Genomic DNA, 21284 nt, shown 5'->3' with positions numbered 1-21284 from the left:
GGAAGGACGGCGCCGCCAAGCCAGAGCTTCCGCAAATACAGTGCTCGGAAAGTGAGCTCGAGATGGCAGAACCAAGTTGACATCAGCCAGCGGAAAACACTGAAAAGGAGAAAGCAGAGGCGAAAAAGTCTCCACACAGCAACCCCCTCTAACGCACACTTCCTAGGCCCGCTGAGAAAGCTAGGAAGTCTAGAATTGAGAGACGAGCCATGAGGATAGGCTCAGGAGATCTCATGTTTATAAAAAGAGTTAGAACGCCCGAGCCACAATTCTCAATATCCAGGCTGCAGAAAATGAAACAGACGAGAAATGTGCCATGCTGAGAGTCCGTGAAGATCAAGTCTGTCTAAACTCATATCCTGATCCATAAAAGGATTTACCAACAGAAGATGAAGATGAGCGTACACCCAGTGAAGCAGAATAACTTCACCTTCCAACCGAAAACAACACCTACTGCCCAAGCTGTAGAGAAACACTCCCATCCTCATACTGACCAAAAGGAACCTCAGTGGCATTCCAGAAGAATAATAGCAGCTCCAGACAGGCAGCCTGACCATGCTCAAGAGCAGAAGAATGACCAAGGACAGAGGTGCCCCTGAAGACCAGACACCAGGATCTGAGGAAAGAAGCCAGCGAGCCCCCCCCCCCAAACCGACCGCCTGGAAAGGTCAGTGGACATGAACAAGTCCAGTAAAGACCGAGCCATGTCTCGAAAAGAGAAATCGCACTGAGCCATCAAATCACTCAGAGCGGTGCAGGAGGATCATACTAATAAATGTAGTCCTGAGATACTGGGAACCACTGACACTAAAACGACAGCTGAAGCAGCCGAAGGGAAAGCGAGCCAAAGCTCCTAGTGAGTCAGTAATATGGATATATCTCCTGGCAGCGCAACAACTGTCTAACGTTCACAGATTCTAAAATGCCTGTGAATTTCAGGGTATGCGCCAAATCCAAAAGCGCCACTCCAAGGGAGGCAGGCCAACCTAGTGCCGAGGCCAAGTCCAAAGAGACTATGAAGATCCTCTTCCAGGATACGAGCAGAAATGTGTGACCCCGAGAACTAAGCCGCAGAATGGGATGCAGCCTGCTAATCTCTTGGCCTTATGTGTGGCAAAGGCTCTTCTTTATATAATTGGTATGCATCAAATGGTTTTTGTTGCTCAGAGGCACTCTTCCAATAATACTAGATAGGCTTTTCACATGTTATATCTAACAAAGGACTTACATGACCCGTCCTTCTCTGTGTCCTTAGATGCAGAGAAGGCTCTTGATCGGTTAGAATGGGCCTGCCCAATGCCCCAGTCTTGGCCCCCCATACATTCAGTGGTACCCCAAGAACTACAAGCACCTTCCTGAAGACCACAAACCCGTGCAAGGAAAACAGCAAACAGAGAGACTCCAAGAACTAACTGGAACCTGAGGAGAATGCAAAAGGAACCAACCTCACCTCTCCCTGATCCGATAGCATAGTGACTACTCCCTCAAGTGAAAGCTGTATGAGGCCATGGGAGAAGTCAAGACCCCTTCAGAATGAAGCGCAAGAGGCCAGTAAACAGCAGTACGATCACTGCAGGAACAGGAAGAAGAAATTAAATTCTCTTAGAAAAATATTCAAGGTTCGTAAAGTAACCCATGAAAACAGGATTAACTCTATGCAACGGGAGCGACAAGCCGGATGCCCATAGAGGGAATACGCAAGAGATGCAATCAAGATGCTGCATCTACCGCCCTCAGAACAACCATAGCCATTTAACAGGAATTAGACAAATGCGTTGTGACCTGCCCATATGACCGAATCCTGTCCGTGAGACAGCTGAAAGAGCTGCCAGCGGGCGTGTAGTTCAAAGTGGCCCAGGGAAGGCCAACGATGGGACACCCTGGACGTAGTCCTAGGAACGCTACTACAGAAAAAGAGAGGTATGCTCGAAGGAAATCGGAAATAGCGTCCCCAGACACCGTCAGGTCAGAATCAATGTAACAAATTGCCAAATTACCCAGTGTCACCCATGGGAGACTTCGAGAGATAGTCAAAGCGAAAAATCTCGACACTCTCCTGCGCCTGAACCCAACACAGTGTGACACGGCTTCCTCCAACTCAGTACGGAGGGAAGCCGAAATCGGGAGAAGTATAGAGTCAAACCGCAAGCAAATGGGGCTGCAGAGAGTCCCCTAGGGTATAACGCAAGCGCGGCAAACCTCGTAAGGTGTTGAACATATTCCAATTCCATATAAATGGATTTAACAGCTTTTTCTGGTTAATTAAAAAGTCCCGATGCACCCGAAGCTGCAATGGGAACTGAACTCATACCCTCAGGGTGACGAGGCAGCTGCTCTAACCGGAAAAGCCACAACTCAGATTTAAAGCAGTGTCATAGCACGCTTGGTATTAGTAGCTCTCATTTTTTTTTTTTTTTTTTTTTTTTTTTTTTTTTTTTAAGGGGATAGGATTTGATAACCATCTTTCTGTGGTTGCAATTACAGCAGTTTACATATTATATACAGTTATGTATTTTGTACCTGGGGCAATGGAGAGTAAAGTGACTTGCCCAGAGTCAAAGGAAGCTGCAGCTAGCATTGAACTTGGCTCCTATGGCTCTCAGGTTGCTGTACTAACCATTAGGCTATGAGCCTGTTCTACAAATCAGAGCCCCCACACTGGGCCCCCCCCAAAAAAACATGCAGGCCGGTAAAAACCGCCCGCAACTACCGCCACAGCGTAGCGACGGTTGAGCCCAACTCAGCCGGCTCCCAGAGAACTACTGAACGCCGCGGCGCCCTCCCCCCCCCAGTGCAGGAGCGTCAGTCTTTACTCAGAAAAGACCACGGCTCTCAGTCGAAGAAGCAAACACCGCCGCGGCAAGCGGAAAACTGAAGCCACAATGTGACTTGCTCCGCCGGCCAGACAACAACGTTCGCCCGTTTTGCCGGCCTCTTGCGACTGGGAGGGAAACCCCGAGAGCCAAGGGAGTCGAAGAGAGAAACCACAAAAAAAAACCGCCGAAACAGACTACGAGAACGCCTCAGCGCGTCTGCCAGCATCGGAGCACCCATGTGATCCAACAGTCCATGGAAAAGGCCCGGGCTCTCAACCCTTTAGAACCCTGACCACAGCCGCGGCCCCTGCCGATCGACGGGCAGCCTCAGCAAACCATGGTGTATATGCGAGGGCACTCCCCCCCGCCCACACAGGAAACCACCATGCGTCTCCTGTGCGCGGGAAGGCAGCAGCTACTCCAACTGAGCCCAACGCAGGGGTTCAGTGCACTCAAACATAGGCAAAAACCAAGAGATGAGCCGCACCAACGAACCACTCACCAAAGCTCAGCGGCTGTAAATAAAGGAGACAACCAACAACCAGAAATTATACCCTGCCATTGCCATACTCACAACCCAGCAGACAAGGTTGCCAGACCTCGGCAGGAACAGCTTGAGCACCCCTGAGAGTACTGAAGCATGGAAAGCCACCGCAGTCTCTTTTCTTGTGTATTTTTTTTTTTTTTTTTTTTTTTTTTTAAGGAAAGAAGAAAAAAAACGAGAGACCCAGATAGACCCTCTATCAGAGGAGGGAGGGTGAGGCAGGGACAAGGGAGGGCCCAAGTGTAACCTCTAAAGCCGGCACCGTACAGCCGGACACCCCTGTCTCACTGAAGAGAAAAAATCTCAACAGGAGAAATAGAATCAATTGTGAGTTCACTGAAGAGAAACCTCAACAGGCGAATTCGAAATTCCAGCCACAGCCAGAATCCAGGAGCTATTGGAATAGCTCCAACCCCTGCTGGGAGATAGAGCAAACTGAATGGACAGGAGGAATACCAGGCTATAAAGCCAACTGTTAATCAGTTTCTCTATCTCCACCTGCTGGTCGATGTGAGCTATTCCCACTTGTCTCTGGATTCATCTGCTGCTATGCTAAGGAATGTGCATTTCCCTGGTTCAAGTGTGAGGAGGGGGTGGGGTCAGTGCATGATTGTGCATTTCCCTGGTTCTAGTGTGAGGAGGGGTTGGGATCAGTGGAGGATTGTGCATTTCCCTGGTTCTAGTGTGAGGAGGGGGTGGGGGTCAGTGCATGATTGTGCATTTCCCTGGTTCTAGTGTGAGGAGGGGGTGGGGGTCAGTGCATGATTGTGCATTTCCCTGGTTCTAGTGTGAGGAGGGGTTGGGATCAGTGGAGGATTGTGCATTTCCCTGGTTCTAGTGTGAGGAGGGGGTGGGGGTCAGTGCATGATTGTGCATTTCCCTGGTTCTAGTGTGAGGAGGGGGTGGGGGTCAGTGCATGATTGTGCATTTCCCTGGTTCTAGTGTGAGGAGGGGTTGGGATCAGTGGAGGATTGTGCATTTCCCTGGTTCTAGTGTGAGGAGGGGTTGGGATCAGTGGTTCAAGTGTGAGGAAGGGGTGGGGTCAGTGCAGGATTGTGCATTTCCCTGGTTCAAGTGTGAGGAGGGGTTGGGATCAGTGGAGGATTGTGCATTTCCCTGGTTCTAGTGTGAGGAGGGGTTGGGATCAGTGGTTCAAGTGTGAGGAAGGGGTGGGGTCAGTGCAGGATTGTGCATTTCCCTGGTTCAAGTGTGAGGAGGGTGGGCTCCTGGCCGGCCCCAGGGCTGTGTTTCTCAGACCGAGATGGAACCTCTTACCCCAGACTTCCTGCTCCAGGGTCTCCATATTGGCACTTACAGTCCGGCCACACAGCAGAAAGAGAGAGGGGATCTCTCCTGTGTCGTTTTTCTCCTCCTCCATGCTTTTTTCTCCTCACCGCAGCCCCGCACACAAAGGCAACTCATCAATGGCCTGCCCGAGCTAAGGGGGAACGCGCCCTCAACTCCTAGCATAGCGCGCAGCCATCTTAGTCAGTTGAGGGAAACAGCGCGCGTCACGTGGGACTGGCAGCGTCTTTGCTTGGCGGCCATCTTGGGGAAGTCCAATTTGGGGAATGTGGGATAGGTCGTGGACCCGCTGCGGCAGCCATCTTGGGAAGGTCAGGTAGAATTTGTTCAAATAGGAGCGCTGTGATTGCAGCCATCTTGGGAAGGTCAGATGGAATTCATCCAAAGAGCACGCCCAACAGTGCTGCTTCTGCTTTTAAATCAGCTTCTTTTTTTTTAAATTGTCTTTATTAGCAATTGCAAAGGGAACATACAACCAGGATCTGTTTCAGAATTTTCTGGAATTCTAAGTATTCTAAGAGCTTCGATGCAGAGATACTAGTCTACCAGAATCGTTTGGATTATACATTTCATACAAGGATTTTATTAAATACTAGTGTTTAAGCCCATTACATTTGTTACAGTAATGGGTGCTAGAATAGCTCCACCTATGCCCCGCCTGTACCATGGCTGGATCGTGCCTCCCACTGATCCCAGTCCCACCACTTCACCTTTCACCATTTCCTTAGTCCTCTGTACCCTTTAGACCAGTAGACCTTTGCAGGGCCACATTTTGGATTTGGAGGTAATTGGAGGGCCTCAGAAAAAAAATAGTTAATGTCATTAAAGAAATAATTTTGCATGAGGTAAAACTCTTTATAGTTTATAAATCTTTTCTTTTGGATAAGTCTTAATAATAATATTGTAATTTAAAGCTAAAGAGATATACTTTTGTGATTATGATAAACATACCGAGGGCCTCAAAATAGTACCTGGCGGGCCGCGTGTTTGAGACCACTGCTTTAGACCCTCATCACGCCCTTTCCCTGTCTCACACCCTCTACCATCTCTCTCTGACCCTGTTTAACCTTTTTTGTCATCTTTTCCCTTCAGGTCCCCTTTGTACTTCCCCAAGGCCATATGTCTTTATTCTGCAGCAGCAGCAGCATTTCCCTACCCCACTTCCCTGTGCAGCAACTGCAGCAGCATACCCTCCCCCTACATTTCCCTCTGCAGCAGCATTTCCCTCCCTCCACCCCACTTTCCTGTGCAGCAGCCACAGCAGCAGCATTCCCTCCCCATCCATTTCCCTCCCCCTACACCACTTCCCTGTGCAGCAGTATTTCCCTCCCCCGCGTTCTCTATGCATCAGTGGCATTTCACTTCCCCTCCATGTCACTGTGCAGCAGCAGCAGCATTTTCCTCTACCCCCCCCCTTTCCCTTCCCGCATTCACGACCAACCTCCTGACTCCAGCAGTGGATGCAGCACTCTAAACACGCTGCTTCGCAGCCTTCTACTGCCCTGATTTACTCTGGAACATCCCTGATGACATCATCAGAGACGCGGCAGAGCAAATCAGGGCAGTAGAAGGCCGTGAAGCAGCATGTTTAGAGTGCTGCATCCGCTGCTGGAGTCGGGAGGTTTGTCGGGACCACGGGAAGGGAAGGGGGAGTGTGGCAAGGGACTAAGGGAGCCGGCCAGACCGCGGGAAGGGAGGGTCGGATGGGAGGGTCAGACCGCAGTGGGAGGGTTGGATGGGTTCGTTGGAGTACTTTGTGGGGCTGTTGTAAGCGTGCATGCACACTCCTGACTGCCACGGACATACTGATCACGGAACACGCAGGTAGGAGTGTGCATGCGCGCTTAGCGTTTTATTATAGTAGATAAGACTGCAGCTGTGAAAGGGATCCTGGTGTCAGAAAACCAAAACAATTGATGCTCAGCCTTTGGGAAGGGAACGCCTGATTTCTGCTGTGCACTGATTTCTGCTGTGTCCTAAACTACAACATTTATAAACTAAATAAATATCCTTATATATTAGGTATCACCATAGGCCAGCAGTTTGGAAGAAGACAATTCCATTTTCTGCAGCAATCGCCAGCACAAGTTGTTGAGATGCTACTATTACTACTATAATTAATTATTTCTATAGCGCTACCAGACACACACAGTGCTGTACTGAGCCCCAAAGAGTAAGAAAACAGTCCCTGCTCCAAAGAGCTTACAATCTAAACAGCCAAGACAGACAAACAGGATGTCATGGATACAGTTAAGGGGAACGGTTAATCAGCTGGCTGGGTTGGAAGGCAATGGAGAGTACGGTTATGGAATGAAGACTATATCAAAAAAGGGGTTTTCAGTCTGATTTTAAACAATGGAAGGGAAGGGGCTTGATGGACAAACTCAAGTAATTTATTCCAGGCAAAGGGGGCAGCTAGATGAAAGGAACAAAGTCTGGAATTGGCAGTAGATAAGAAGGGTAACGCTAAGAGCAGCTTATCTGAGGAACAAAGTTCTCTGGGAGGTGTACAAGGAGAGAGGAGAGATATTGAGGGGCAGCAGAATGAACACACTTGTAGGTCAACAATAGGAGCTTGAGCTGTATGCAATGGTGGATAGGGAGCCAGTGAAGTTACTTAAGGAGAGGGGTGACATGAGCGTAGCAAGGTTGGTAGACGATGAGTCGCACAGCAGAGTTTTGTACAGATTGCAAGGGGGAGAGGCAACACTGTGGGAGACCAGTTAGGAGTAGATTGCAGTAATCTAAGCATGAGGTTTTGAGAGCTGGACAAGGGTCCCGATAGTGTTTTCAGAAAGGAAGGGGCAAATTTTGGTGGCATCTTGCCAAATTATTTGGCAAAATGCCTAACTCTATGTACTCCACCAAGGACGCTGAGGTCACAGAATTGTTGGTTGTTAGACACATCAAAGGGGAATGTTTTACGATATGTACAGACCAAAAATTCATGTTTCTCTATAGCTGGACCATTTATGTGTAATGCATTGTCTGGTACTTTGCAGTTTTGTAGAAATCTATTGCAATTTAGAAATTTGCTTAAGACCCATTTGTTTGTTCAAGCTTTTCTGAGCTAATATTCTGCTTCTTGAGTTCATTTTTTACTTTCTGAATATCATCTTTTTTGCAGGTTATTAGATTTGTGCTGCTTGAATCAAGTAATGTAGTAGATGAGCGATTGAGATATAATTTATAGGTTGAGATAGTATGATCTTATGATATTTGCTGATGCAGAGGATCTTTATGTAGTACAAGTCTTGAAATATGTATGTAATATTGTGAGCTGCCTTGGAAAACGGCAAATTAAAAATGTTTTAAATAAATAAATAAAAATAGGTCTTAGCAGCTTCTTGGATGTGTGTAGAAAATGAGAGGTTGGAATAGAAGATGACTCCAAGGTTGCAAAGAGATTGGAACAATGACAGTATTATTTACTGAGATGGAGAAAGGAGGAGGAGGAGCAGAGGGTTTAGAAGGAAAGAGAAGCAGCTCAGTCTTTGACATATTTAATTTCAGATGAAGGCAGGACATCCAGGCATCAATGTCAGCCAAACAGGCAAATATTTTTATTAGACTTTAGGTGAAATTTCAGGTGTAGAGAGGTAGATCTGGGAGTTCTCAGCATATAGGTGATACTGGAAGCCATGGGAAGAAATCAGGGCACCAAAGAAAGAGGTGTAGAGAGAGAAGAGGTCCTCAGACGGAACCCTGGGGTACACCAACCAGAAGACAGATTCATGGAATCCAAGCGAGGACAGCGTATCAAAGAGTAAGCTGTGATTAACAGTATCAAAGACAACAGACAGGTCAAGAAGGTTGAGGATCGAGTAAAGGCCCTTAGATCTGGCCATGAACAAGGCACTGCAGACTTTAGTGAGGGCAGTCTCTATGGTGTGTTGGGGGCAAAAGCCAGATTGTAGAGAATTGAGAATCTGTTGAGTTGAAGTGACGGAGAAAAGCACACTCAAGTATCTTGGATAGGAACAGAAGAAGGGAGACAGGGTGATAGTTGGACAGGCAGGTGGGGTCCAGCGAGGATTTTTTGAGAAGCGGCTTAACCACTGCTTGCTCTGGATCGGTAGCATGGAATATTGGTACACTTCTCACTCCATATTCACGGTTTCAGCAATCGCAGTTTTTAGTGTGCTGGCTCCTCCCCACAAATTACATCAGTTTGCATAGAGAAATCGCTGATTCCAAGTGTTTACAGAGAAAATCACTGATTCCATGCACTTTCTTCACCGTGTTTTGCCTCTCCTTCAGGAACAGGCCAGGCCTCCCACCATGTTATTCGCAGTTTCACCATATTCACGATGGTTTTTAATAGAAAACAGTGAATAGCATATGAAAAAGTTATTTGCAGCTTTTCTGTATTTGCGGTTTTGTTAATCCCGTATCAAAGCAAATATGGAGGGAGAGGTGTACTGCTTGGGTTTTGTCTAGGTACTAGGGACCTGGATTGGCCACTGTGGAAACAGGCTACTAGACTTGATGGACTACTGGTCTGACCCAGTAAGGCTATTCTTATGTTCTTATGTTTGCAGGGACAATTGCAGTGGAAACAGATAGATTGAGAATATGGCATATGGGAGGGATAACAGTATGTGAGATGGGGTCGAATAGTGGGGTGGGAATAGGGTCTTAGGGGCATGTAGCAGGCTTGGCTGAAGACAGAGGTTGTGCAGTTTCTTCTAGATAATGACATGGGGACAAATTTTTCCCCATCCCTGTGGGAACTAGTTTTCCCATCCTGGCAAGTTCTTTTCCTGTCCCAGCCCCATTCCTGCAAGCTCCTTCCTCATCTGCACGAGTCACAAACACTTTAAAATCATAAGTGTTCAAGGCTTGTGTGGTTAAGGCAGAGCTTACAGGAATGGGACAGGGACGCGGCAACAAAATTCACGAGGATGGGGAAAATTTTATTTAAAGGAAAAAATTCAGCAGTAGTTGACGGAGGGACAAGAGGGTGGGACCAGACAGGAGAAGCTTCCTGAGTTGTTTGGGTGAAGGATGAAGGGGTGGTGTGAGTTTGAAGTTCAGGAGTGTGGAAGAAGGGTAGGGAAGAAGGATATGACTTTGTAGTGAATTCAAGCACAATTTTGCAGACTTTCTCATGGAAGTAATTAGCCATAGTCAGGGGAGTGAGAGATGTGAGGGTGCTTTCAGATGGTACAACATGACACATATTAGCCCTCCCTGGCCACACTAAAGGAGGCAGCTCAATACTGGGATGCTGAGATCTGGCACCTGTGGCCGCACGTCCAAACATGTATGGCCTGTGATCAGGGCACTTTAAGCTAGTGCATGGCCAGGACTGTCATGTCCATGCAGGTCTGTAGAAACAACCCTTGCTCTAACTTATTTTTTGATTTGTCACTGGGGGGAACAAGGTAAAACTAGGATTTCCCACTTAACAGTACACTTCTCCCTCCGTATTTGTGGTTTTGATTATTCACGGTTTTTAGCTTGGTGGCTCCTCTCACCAAATTACATCAGTTTGCATAGAGAAATCGCTGATTCCCAGCACTTTGTTCATGGTGCTTTGCCTCTCCTTCAGGAACAGGCCAGGTCTCCCACCATGTTATTTGTGATTTCACCATATTCATGATGATTTTTAATAGAAAACATCAAATAAGAACATAAGCAATGCCTCCACTGGGTCAGACCCGAGGTCCATCGCGCCCAGCAGTCCGCTCACGCGGCGGCCCAACAGGTCCAGGACCTGTGCAGTAATCCTCTATCTATACCCCTCTATCCCTTTTTCCAGCAGGAAATTGTCCAATTCTTTCTTGAACTCCAGTACCGTACATATGAAAAAGTTATTCAAGGTCTTTCTGTATTCTCGGGTCTGTTAATCCCCTATCACAGGAATACAGAAGAATTGTATTGAAATTCGGGTATACAATTCCCTGCATGCAGCGGTGCACAACCAATCTTGGTTCTGCTTGCTTAAGAAAGGAAGCTAACGTTAGCTTGCAACGTGTGCTTTATTTAGCCACAGAGGCTGGAGACGGGCCAGTCCTGGCTTTGTATGTTCGCCCAAAGCAATCTGGGGCTTGTAGTGCCTGAATCTGCATCTTGCGGAGAAGCGGAAGCGCCAGGTAGCCTGCCAGCACTACAGCACCCGTCATGCCCCCGGGGCGAGGCCGGCTTCCGGCGCGTCGTTTCCGGCGGGTGACCCTGACGTCCTTCTGGTCGCGGGCCACTGCTGCTGCTGCTGCTGAGCGTGGGACAATGAAGCCGAGCGGAGGGAGCGTGGTGCACGCGGCGGAGGAGGTGAGGCTGAGCGTCGGGCGCGAGGCAGGCCGCAGGCAACGTCTTTCCTCTCAGCTACGCTTCAGCGCCCTTGGACTGAGCCCTGGAGGCTGCCGGGTGATTGTGGGCGAGTTCATTGAGCTCTCGTTGGCCCGGCTTAGAATCCCAACAGGAAAAGGTTGTGGCTCAACTAGGTACAACGGAAAAAAAACCCCAACAACTATGGGCCAGGTTTTTTCACCAGTCGATCTGGGTCTAGGGGAGAGGATTCCCCCCCCCCCATGTGTTAGGTCAGGGGTAGGCAATTCCGGTCCTCCAGAGCCAGCTCAGGTTTTCAGGATATCCACAATCAATATGCATGAGATAGATTTGCATCTCAAGGAGGCAGTGCATGCAGATCCATCTGAAGACCTGGCTCCGGCTCTCGAGGACCGGAATTGCCTACCCCTGGGCTAGACCTACGCAGCTCAGGAGAAAAGCCCTTTTGGCATTGAAACCCAGAGCGGTAGGTCTAGATTGGGGGTGGGCAACTCCAGTCCTCGAAGGCTGGAATCCAGTTGGGTTTTCAGGATTTACCCAATGAATATGCATTGAAAGCAGTGCATGTATATTCATGGTGGAGATCCTGAAAACCTGACCTGGCTCCGGCTCTCGAGGACCGGAATTGCCTACCCCTGTGTTAGGCCATTCACTGCTTGCCCTGGATCGGTAGCATGGAATGTTGCTACTCTTTGGGTTTTGTCCAGGTACTTCTGACCTGGATTGGCCACCATGAAGACAGGCTACTGGGCTAGATGGACCATTGATCTGACCTAGTAAGGCTATTCTTATGTTAGTCCTCTGCTCAACAGACTTTAAATTTATTCAACACTAGTCTTTAAGCCCGTTACATTAACGGGTGCTAGAATAGATGTGTCTGTCTGTCTGTCTTTCTCTCTCTCCTTGGCCGCTTTCTGTCTGTCTGTATTTCTTTCTGTCTCTCTCCTTGGCCGATGTCTGTCTTTCTCTCTGGCGGTCTTTCTGTCTGTGTCTCTCCCTGTCCCCCTGTCTGTCTATCTTTCTCTCTCCTTGGCCTCTGTCTGTCTTTTTTTTCTTTGTCTCTCTCTCTCTCTCTCTCTCTCTCTCTCTTTGGCTGCTGGCTGACTGTCTCTCTGGCCCCCTGTCTGTTTGTCATTCTTTCTGTCTGTGTCTCTCCCTGGCCCCTTGTCTGTCTCTCTCCCTGGCCCCCTACCTGCCTATCTCTCTATTGTGCAATGCCTGCTTGTCTCTCCATGGCCCCCTTCTGTCTTCCCCTCCCACCCGAGCAAACCAAGATTTAAGATTGCTGCCTGCCCCCCAGCACACCCCTCCCCCCAAAGCATGCCCCCTTTCCCTCTCCCCCTCCACTTCCCTGTGCAGCAGTAACAGCCGGATGCCTCCCCGCACCCTGTCCGCTTCGTCCAGGCCGAAGGACACCCTCCTGCCATTGCTCTCGCCGCCACACGCAATGCAAATCGAACACGGCCACAGAGTCACACATCACAGAGGCAGGGATCACGGTGTAGTAAGTGCGCATGCACGCTTAGGGTTTTATTATAGAGGATAAACAGGACAAATAAGAGATTGGGAGGTTACATTTATTATGGAACTTAATAAAACATACTTGAATGAATAAAGGGTTAAGGCTAAGAGTATACGTGGTTAAATTTTTAAATCACACGATTAATCAATTGCATGGCCCAAATATAAAAGATTTGAAATAAATTTAGCATTTACAGATCTACTAAAAAATAAAAGGCTCTTTTTACAAAGCTGCAGTAGTAATTCTCAAGACAAATGCACTGAAGACCTAGAAATTGAATGGAATTTACTGCAGTAGGACTTGCTACCATGGCTTTGTACAAGGGTCTGGTGATTTTATTTTATTTTTTTTAATAATTTTTATTAAATTTTTGATTATACATACAACCTCACAACAACAGCAAACTAAAAGACAATAGCAGAACCAGAAAGGCCTTCCATGTTAAACCTTCACGAAGACCTAAAAGATCCAAACCCCCCACCAAAGATACTCCTCGCCAAGTCCTAAACCCCCTCCCATGGTTCCCCCCTCCCCGCACTCCAGTGTCAAAAGTTCAAAAGCGAACTACTAGCTCTATGGGACAATCCCTTTCAAACAGGAGCCCAAATTCTATGAAACGTCCTCCAGGGACCAGGACCACCCCGTTGAACATCCAGATACTCAAATTTTAACAAAGCAAACACTTCATTTCTCCACATGGTAATAGTGGGCGCCTCAACCTGATGCCACAACAATAGGATGCATTTCCGGGCCAATAAAGAGGCTTTCTGCAGTAAACCTCCCCCCTCATGACAAACCTAGGGTGACAACCTGGGAAAAGAATAGAACATCTGCCCTCAATGGTATCCGCTTACCCAATACAGTTTGTAAATATAGTACATAAAAAGACCAGAATGTCTGAATGCGGTCACAAGACCAAAACATGTGAAGTAAATCAGCAGGAGTGGACTGGCACTTAGGACATCGAGCATGAGGCACACCCAGAAATATATGCCCGGTAAGGAGACCATGTAGCCGCAGAAGAAACGTAAAGTGCTGCTCCTGCTGCACAATGGGATTTTATTTTTATAATCGTATTCCCTTTCCCTCTGCTCTCCATGGGCACCATCTCCTCCCTGCTCCCTTCTCTCTCCCCTTTGCCTTGTCTTACTCTCCCTCTCAGCTACAGCTGCCTCCCTTGTCTGCACCACCTCTTGCCTCTCCAAGCCCTCCACAGCCCTCTCTCCTCTGCTGTTCCTTCTCCTGCCCCTCGCAGCCCTGAACCCAATCACACCGCAGTGCAAGCAAGATGGTTTTCTGCTGGTTCAAAGCCTCTCTGTAGCGTCGGGGTCAGAGAGGCAGCAGGGGCAGGAGAAGGAACACAGCAGAGGAGAAAGGGCTGAAGAGGGCCTGGTAAGGTAAGAGGAGGTGCCATGAAAAATGGTGGCGAGTATTAGTTTACTCACGTAAAAAAAACCCCAAAACATAATTAAGTTAGTGTTAAATGTACAGCCCTAATTAAAACTTTAACACAATATCTAAACGTAGGGCTTTTAGTCTAGACTTGAATGGAATCATAGCACAACATACTGTGTCAGGATGTCCATTCTAAGCATATGGCACAGTAAGATGAAAGGAATGGTGCTATCAGCTGGCAGTGGAGGAGAAGGGTACAGATTAGCTGATATTCTCTGATGTATCAAAGTAGGTTATGTCTCCTAATCCTTCCAAGCAGATATTCAGTGTAGGGCTTCAGAGCAGAATCTTAAGTTTTGCTCGTCCCAGTGTAACATGCTTAGAACCCAGGGTTACGTGATTGTGAGTTTCATTGCCAGCTTACATTTCTATAGCTGTAGATTACAAAGACAGTTGATATGTGACTTATATTGTTACAGAGATCTCAAAAAGCAGAATGCTTCTATACAGTGAGCCAGCTACAGTGCTTTGCTACAGGGTACCCAGATTTTTACCCCTGTGTTTCTGGATTCCCATGGCTGCATATGTTGCAGAGATGTCAGCCTAGCAGGGGTGGGCAACTCCGGTCCTCGAGGGCCGGAATCCAGTCGGGCTTTCAGGATTTCCCCAATGAATATGCATGAGATCTAGTTGCATTCATTGCTTTCAATGCATATTCTTTAGCACTCAACAGACCAGTAGAGGTTAATCTTACAAGTGAGTTATATATCACATCATGACCAGCAGGTGGAGACAGAAACAAAACTGGCATAATACATAAGAGGTAACTTCCCCTATTCTTATCTGTGTTCTTTCAGTCTCCAGCAGGTGTGAGTGAGCTTATCTGCCGTCTATTTCTATGTTTCTATTATTCACAGAGAAAGATAGGGGAGGGTCATTAGGGTGGGCAGACTAGATGGGCCGTGGCCCTTATCTGCCGTCTATTTCTATGTTTCTATGTTTCTATGTACCCATCTCCCTTAGTAGGGCTGTTGGAATTTGTTTAGGGATCCTAGTCCCCGTTTTTGTGACGGACAGAGCTTTGTGGGCCCTGTTTGGAGGTCCATCCGACCTCGGGGGTCCCCCCATTTCCTCCACCTCCCCACATTTTTTTAGAGGAGCCTCAGCAGTAAGCCTTGCTCCCTAAATCAAGCAAGGCATATTGCTTCGAGAGCCTGTGGAGTCTGTTCTTTAGCACTCTCCAGACCAGTAGAGGTTAATCTTTATGAGTGGCCAGTACTTCAGCTAGACGTGTTTCTGAGCTGCAGGCTTTCTCTTGTAGTTCTCCCTTCTTGTTTACTAGGGAACGGGTTGTCTTGAGGCCTGTTCCTTCCTTTCTGCCAAAAGTAGTTCTTCCTTTTCATGTCAATCAATCTGTGGTCCTTCCGGTGTTGGGTAGTCAGGGGGGGATCTTCTGAGCAAAGACAGCTGCGCAAGTAGGATGTCAGTTGGGTCCTTTGTTCTTATGTGCAGAGGACCCAGGAAATCAGATCATCTCTTTGTCCTTCTGGCGGGTCCTCGTAAGGGGGATGGCGCTTCTAAGGCTACTATTGCGCGCTGGATCAAGGAGACTATTGCTTCCACTTATCTTCTAAGACAGAAGCCTGTTCTGGAGTTTCTCAAGGCTCATTCCACTCGGGGTCAGGCGGCTTCTTGGGTTGAGTCTTCACTCAGTGCCTCCAGTGGACATTTGTAAGGCTGCGGTTTGGTCTTCCTTGCATTCCTTTGTCAGACACTACCGGGTAGATATTCAGGCGCGTCAGGATGCGGTGTTCGGTGAGCGTGTTTTGGTGTTGGCCCTTCGGGGGTCCCACCCGTGATGGGGACTGCTTTGGTACATCCCACTCTTAAAAATTAACCTCTACTGGTCTGGAGAAGCTAAAAGAAAGTAAATTAGCAGGTAAGAACCTAATTTATCCTTCTTTAGCACTCTCCAGAGCAATAGCAACCCTGTCTGTTGTTGTGGCTGTTGTGCGGGCAGTTTTGTTTTTTGCTGCGGGTTCTAGTATTTTTCTAGGGCCGGGGAGAATTGAAGAACAGTGGCTCAGCTGGCGAGCTGTGGGGACATTTTCTTACTGGTATCTCTCCTCTGCATTTTCCAACAGCATTCGGCAGACTGATAGGGATAGGGGAAGGTATCTCTTATGTACTATCGCACAATTTGTTTTCAGTCTCCAACTGCTGGTCATGATGAGGTATGCGTATTCATTGGGGAAATCCTGAAAACCCAACTGGATTCCGGCCCTCGAGGACCGGAGTTGCCCACCCCTGGCCTAACAGAAAGTTTTGGATCAGAAGCTTTATGGATAGGCCTTAGAAGTGTATCACAGCAACTGCCAAGGACATTTTAACGAGATCCTGGTGCCAGAAAACCAAAACAACTGAACCCTCAGCATTAACAAAAAAGTAGAACATTTGATTCTTCCTGTGCATTAGGGGTGGGCAACTCCGGTCCTTGAGGGCTGGAATCCAGTTGGGTTTTCAGGATTTCCCCAATGCCTGAGATCTATTTGCAGAAAACCTGACTGGATTCCAGCCCTCGAGGAGTTGCCAACCCCTGCTAACCTAAACAAAATTTAACTTTTTTACATAATGTTAAAAGGAATGCAATACAGGATATGCCAAACCTGATTTGGGCATCCCACAGATGATCAGGATGCCTGCAATTAATAAGAACAAGGTAGATTCGCCTACACTGATTCCAGTTGTATACAAATTTGTCACACACATTTTTATGGATATCCTAGAAATCTGGATATAGAACATGCAAACCAGGTTTGGTAAACCCCTAGGGTAGCGCTTTTAAAAATGCAAATAATATTTCTTAGCTATGTTAAGACTACTGGTATGGTTCAATAAAGTTGCTTATTACCAGAACCACTGTGAGATGAGGAAGAAAAGTTAGTAGCTGTGAGCGTTCTCTCTGTTTCACGTGGTATACTTGATACAGTCAAACCTTGGTTTGCGAGCATAATTCGTACCAGAAACATGCTTGTAATCCAAAGCACTCGTATATCAAAGCGAATTTCCCCATAGGAAATAATGGAAACGCAGACAATTCGTTCCACAACCCAAAAACTTTAATACAAAATACTATAGAACAGTCGCTACAGTCCTGCAGCGTCGGAGAGAGAGCAGAAACAATGGCTCAGTTGTGGTGACGTGCGTACTTATTTTTATATACCGCCATACCCAAGAGTTCTAAGCAGTTCACAACAATTAAATAAGATACAAACAGTACAAGTTTTATAAAACAGCAATTAAAAACCAGTAAACAGAGAAATACTTAAAATTATAAAATGCATAAAAAGAATGCGGAAAATTTTACATACCAAAAAATATAAAAAGTGTTAAGACCCTAGTCTAGTAAATAATTGAGTTTTTATCTGTTTTCTAAAATCCAGGTAAGAAGAGGCCTCTAACACACACCGGGCAAGCCAAATATTTAGTTTGGCTGCCTGAAAGGTAAAGTTTCTTTCCCAAAACCTTTTATACTGGCAAAATTTAACTGAGGGATAGGCCAATCTTCGAGAACTCTTCTTTGTATAACTTAGATTGAAGTGAGAGTTTAGGGAACTCGGAAGCATATTGAATGTTATTTTGAAACAGAAACAGGAGAACTTATGATGCACGTATACAGTGCGTACTTGTGACACACATGTATAGTGTGAAGTCTTGTATTGCAAGACCTCGCAGCGTCGGAGAGAGAACCATCGGCTTAGTTGTAATGATGTGATTCGCATATACGTACTCGTATTGCAAGACCGTGCTCGTTTATCAAGTTTAAAATGTAATAAAATATTTTGCTTGTCTTGCAAAACACCCGCACTCCAAGGTTTTACTGTCCTGACTTTGAGTTTACAGTCTAAATGACTGCGTGCCATAGTGACTTTTTTCAGGTCACAAGGAGCATTATTTTGGAAAGTGTGATTTGAACCTTGCTTTGGCAAGTTTTCAGCACATCGCAGTAACCATAAGCCCAATACAAGTTCTATGGTGAGCATTAGCAGTAAATTTCAGAGACTGAAATCATATTCCACATGCCCTGGCTTAGAAGTGAGGGTTCACTTGCTGTCATAACCCATTTGGACAAAAGTATAAATAAGGGAGAAACCAACACAATTCAAAGTAATGAGTGAAGAGATCAAAGAAATTTCAATGCAAAAGATTAAGATCTCTAGATAAGCAAGCTGAAACTCTCTTTGCTTCAACTGGCAACAAGTTAGCAAACTCGTTTCCCCAATGAATATGCATTGAAAGCAGTGCATGCGCATAGATCTCATGCATATTCATTGGGGAAATACTGAAAACCCCACTGGATTGCGGCCCTCAAGGAGGGATTTTGAGACCCCTGAGCTATAGCGACCTAGGTCCTTGGCTAGATTACACACTTCTAAATGTACGTTACTTCTATATAACGAGTTTGCTAACTCATTGCCAGTTGAAGCAAAGAGAGTTTCAGCTTGCTTATCTAGAGATCTTAATCTTTTGCAAAACCCATTTGGAGACATTTCCCTGAGGGAAACCATTGTATAGATGAAGCCTCACCCTTCAGTACTGCGTTACATCTAACTGTCACCTCATTTCTTTTGTCTAGGAGGAAGAAGAGGTGGAACTAGTGGTAAGCTGTTTTGAATTGGTACTTTAGCGCCTTCTGTACAAGAAGACAAGGTATAAGACAGATTTGTAACAATAGTTAAATATGTATGACTGGGGATACAGAACTATGCTGTAAGTCTTCAGAATACAGTACTCCCCCGATATTCATGGGGGTTCCGTTCCAGGAATACCCGCGGCTTTTGAAAAACTGCGAATACGGTTTTTCGCCTATCAAAAGGCAGGAGAGGGCAGCTGGAGCACTGGCGAGTGAAGAAAATCACTCACGGTATGCTCCAACCTCCTCTTCCTGTTACTAAAGTAAGACTACACCAATCAGGAACTGCTTTGACACGCAGCTCCTGATTGGTGTAGCCCAACTTTAGTACAGGAAGAGGCGGTCGGAGAATACCGCAAATTTGTGGGGTAACACTGTACACTGAAACTCATTTTAATTCATAACTTACAATTATGGGAAAAGGTGTTAATATTTTAAAATCTGTTTTTTATAAATCGGTGGTAAAAAAAAGTCTGTGCTGTTAGTAGATGGATTTCATGCCCCCCCACCCCATTCTAGGCTGTGTTATAGAGCTGTAAATTGGACTCTAGAGCAGCCAGTGCGTTAACCATTAGTAAATGACCCCCAGTGTGCCCATTCTTCAATATACCAATTGGGTAGTTAAATAGTGAAGTTTAATTTTGTTATTGAATCATGTGGTTTATTTAGGAATGCTATGTTCAGATATTGGACAACAAATGCCAGAGTAAAACTGAAGTTCTCTTGATTTTATTTTTCCTCCTTCATTAGGATCCCTTAATAGCGGTGAGGGAGCATTGTGCACAGATAGAAAAATGCGTGAAAGCCCAAGAGAAGCTGGAGTTGTGTGAGAAACGTGTGACCTCAAGGACAAAAACTGAGGAGGAGTGTACAGAAGAGCTTTTTGATTTCCTGCATGCCAGAGACCATTGTGTGAGTAATGGCATTGCAACCATTTTTTTAAATATAACAAGTCAAAATGTTGTGTGATCGTGGCACCGAGGTACCCCCCCCCTTCAAACCCAGCATGCACCCCAAAAAGAGGGAGAAAAAGCCTCAGACTAATGTAGCAGTACAGAACCAAAAGGTACAAATCAAAACTGCCTTAAATACTTTCACTGGCAAAAAAAACTCCCTCACAGAACAGCTCAGGTCCAGAAAAGGGCAAAGTCACCCGGACTTAGCTGACAAAAGATGACTTGAGCTCCAACGCTGTCACGTCTTCTCTAATCTTCCCAACAAGCGACCCTGTTTCACCAATGTTTGGCTCATCTGGGGAACAATCAATGCGGCCTTGAAAAGTGCAGCCACGCTGAGACCAGCCCCCTGTTCTATGAGGGAGTTTTTTGCCAATGAAAGTATCCAAAGCAGTTTTTGATTTGTACCTTTTGGTTCTCTATTGCTACATTAGTCTGAGGCTTTTTCTCCCTCTTTTTGGGGTGCATGCTGGGTTTGAAGAGGGGGCTACCTCGGTGCCACGATCACACAACATTTTGACTCATTATATGAACATATTATATGTTGTGCGTCCTCATATAATTTGTTAACCATTTTTTTTTTTTCTCATTGAATTCCTGGAAAATGTTATTCCTTATCGGGTGGAATGAGGACAGGATATAAAACCAAATAAATAAAGAAATATCTGCAGGAGAAAGCATGTATCCCATTCAGGTCACAGAATTGTTTTGTGCATGTGTGTGGAAAGCAAAGTCCCTGTCAGGCAGTGGAGGATGAAGGGACCTGTTCAAGGAGTGTCAGTGGCAGAAGCTGGATTTGAATCCTGGCTTCTCAAGTTCCCAGGCTACCGCTTTAACAACTCTGAATTTTATCTTTCCAGTCGTGGACCTGATTTTATTTTTTTCTCTCTCTCTCTCTTGCATCCTGCAGGTGGCTCACAAACTTTTCAGCAGCTTAAAATAGTGTTTGAAGACGCATTGTTTCATCAGAATGCAGTTCTTCCTTTCTAAAGCGAAGGCTGGCTCCATACTCCTCCCAGCTGTGCTGTGCTAATCCAGCTGTTCAGACCTCCATGAAACTCTTCCAGTAACTAAATACACAAGCGGTTTTTGGTTTGCCATAGTAATAAATAATATTGAGTGTATGTGGAAATGGATTTGTGTATTTTCATTTCTAAGTCTTGAAACAGTATAATGTCAGAAAAAAGGACCTATGTTTGCATTTAGCATGCTGTACTGTTATAAGCCCAGAGCTTTTTGATGTACATACAGTGATGGCATTCTCATAAGCAGCAGAGTTGCAGCTTGTCTCCTTTTGATCTCTCCATTTATGTTCTGGTACGTGTTGCATCTTTAAACAGTTTGTTTTGTTATAAGAGTTGTGCAACTTTTATTGTGGCCTTGCTCCTTGTTTATAAAAAATCATCGAGCTTACAGAAAAATGAGAGGTATGGCTGTAACTAAAAGGAGACGGGAGAAGCCAGGCTGTAGTGGAACTTTCAAAAGCCCCCCATGTGCTTTTAGTTACTATTCACTGATCTCGCTGAATACACTGCTGTGTTTTGGGCTGTAGGAATACTTGTTTGTATACACTGAGGCAGCTAGGTGGCCCCGAGTAAGTTTCTACAAGCAAGTATGCTTGTGAGACGTCCGCATCGGGGCTCCGTCGGATGACGTCGCCCACTAGTGAGAATAGCTGCCCACTGTCCCTGGATAACAACTGTTACAGTAAGTAACATTGCTTTATCATCTAACAGAATAAGGAGTATACTCCTGCCCTTTG

The 21284-nt window shown here is 46.2% G+C and overlaps 2 protein-coding genes across 6 annotated transcripts in view; one reads left to right on the top strand and one right to left on the bottom strand.

The window, feature by feature from the left end:
- Positions 1-4915, bottom strand: part of LRRC41 (leucine rich repeat containing 41) — a 53178-nt gene extending 48263 nt beyond the window's left edge. For 3 of the 5 annotated variants that reach the window (XM_033915450.1, XM_033915453.1, XM_033915454.1), the window contains exon 1: positions 3391-3490. In XM_033915450.1, coding sequence (XP_033771341.1) covers positions 3391-3458 — 68 coding nt within the window. In that variant the 5' untranslated portion in view covers positions 3459-3490. Of the gene's footprint in view, positions 1-3390; positions 3491-4635 lie in introns of those variants that run through there. The other 2 variants (XM_033915451.1, XM_033915452.1) reach the window with 2 other exon arrangements.
- A 5861-nt stretch (positions 4916-10776) lies between these two features.
- LOC117346730 (cytochrome b-c1 complex subunit 6, mitochondrial) lies at positions 10777-20658 on the top strand. Its single transcript, XM_033916786.1, has 4 exons — positions 10777-10938; positions 18510-18533; positions 19317-19478; positions 20433-20658. The coding sequence occupies exons 1-4, from the start codon at positions 10792-10794 to the stop codon at positions 20463-20465; spliced, it is 366 nt and encodes a 121-aa protein (XP_033772677.1). The 5' UTR covers positions 10777-10791; the 3' UTR covers positions 20466-20658.
- The last annotated feature ends 626 nt before the right edge of the window (positions 20659-21284 follow it).

The sequence above is a fragment of the Geotrypetes seraphini genome, chromosome 12 (assembly GCF_902459505.1).
Source record: "Geotrypetes seraphini chromosome 12, aGeoSer1.1, whole genome shotgun sequence".
Classification (NCBI taxonomy): Eukaryota; Metazoa; Chordata; class Amphibia; order Gymnophiona; family Dermophiidae; genus Geotrypetes; species Geotrypetes seraphini.
The sequence above is the reverse complement of the archived record's forward strand: the minus strand, read 5'-3'. Positions and strand labels throughout refer to the sequence as shown.

Coding starts and splice junctions, on each gene's coding strand:
- LOC117346730 (XM_033916786.1), top strand. CDS start 10,792: ATGCCCCCGGGGCGAGGCCGGCTTCCGGCGCGTCGTTTCCGGCGGGTG. Junction 10,939..18,509: donor TGGTGCACGCGGCGGAGGAG/GTGAGGCTGAGC, acceptor TCTTTTGTCTAG/GAGGAAGAAGAGGTGGAACT. Junction 18,534..19,316: donor AAGAAGAGGTGGAACTAGTG/GTAAGCTGTTTT, acceptor CTCCTTCATTAG/GATCCCTTAATAGCGGTGAG.